This window comes from Corvus brachyrhynchos, unplaced genomic scaffold (assembly GCF_000691975.1).
Source record: "Corvus brachyrhynchos isolate BGI_N302 unplaced genomic scaffold, ASM69197v1 scaffold2266, whole genome shotgun sequence".
Lineage (NCBI taxonomy): Eukaryota > Metazoa > Chordata > Aves > Passeriformes > Corvidae > Corvus > Corvus brachyrhynchos.
Window position 1 is genome coordinate 5,285 of NW_008238429.1, and position 226 is coordinate 5,510.

A 226-nucleotide genomic window follows, 5' to 3' on the forward strand; every position below is an offset into this window, starting at 1 on the left:
CTGTGCACGCCGCCATCCTCCGTCACCGGTTCCTCATTGTCCGCGCCAAGGAGCTGCGGTGCGGCCCGGAGCAGAGCCGCCGCTTCTACCGGGAGCACGCAGGTACGAGCGGGACTCAGGGGCTGCTAGAGCGGGATGCTGACTTGGGCCGGTGCACATGGGCCGGTGCCGACTCGGTCTATGTCTCTTCGCAGGGCGTTTCTTCTACCAGCGGCTGGGTGCGGGG

At 68.1% G+C, this 226-nt stretch overlaps 1 protein-coding gene across 1 annotated transcript in view; it reads left to right on the top strand.

The window, feature by feature from the left end:
• Positions 1–5: 5 nt before the first annotated feature.
• The window catches only part of NME6 (NME/NM23 nucleoside diphosphate kinase 6), a gene marked incomplete at its 5' end in the record, with an annotated part of 2,529 nt that continues 2,308 nt past the window's right edge, over positions 6–226 (top strand). The window contains 2 exons of the mRNA XM_017736429.1: positions 6–102; positions 195–218. Coding sequence (XP_017591918.1) covers positions 6–102; positions 195–218 — 121 coding nt within the window. The remainder of the gene's footprint in view (positions 103–194; positions 219–226) is intronic.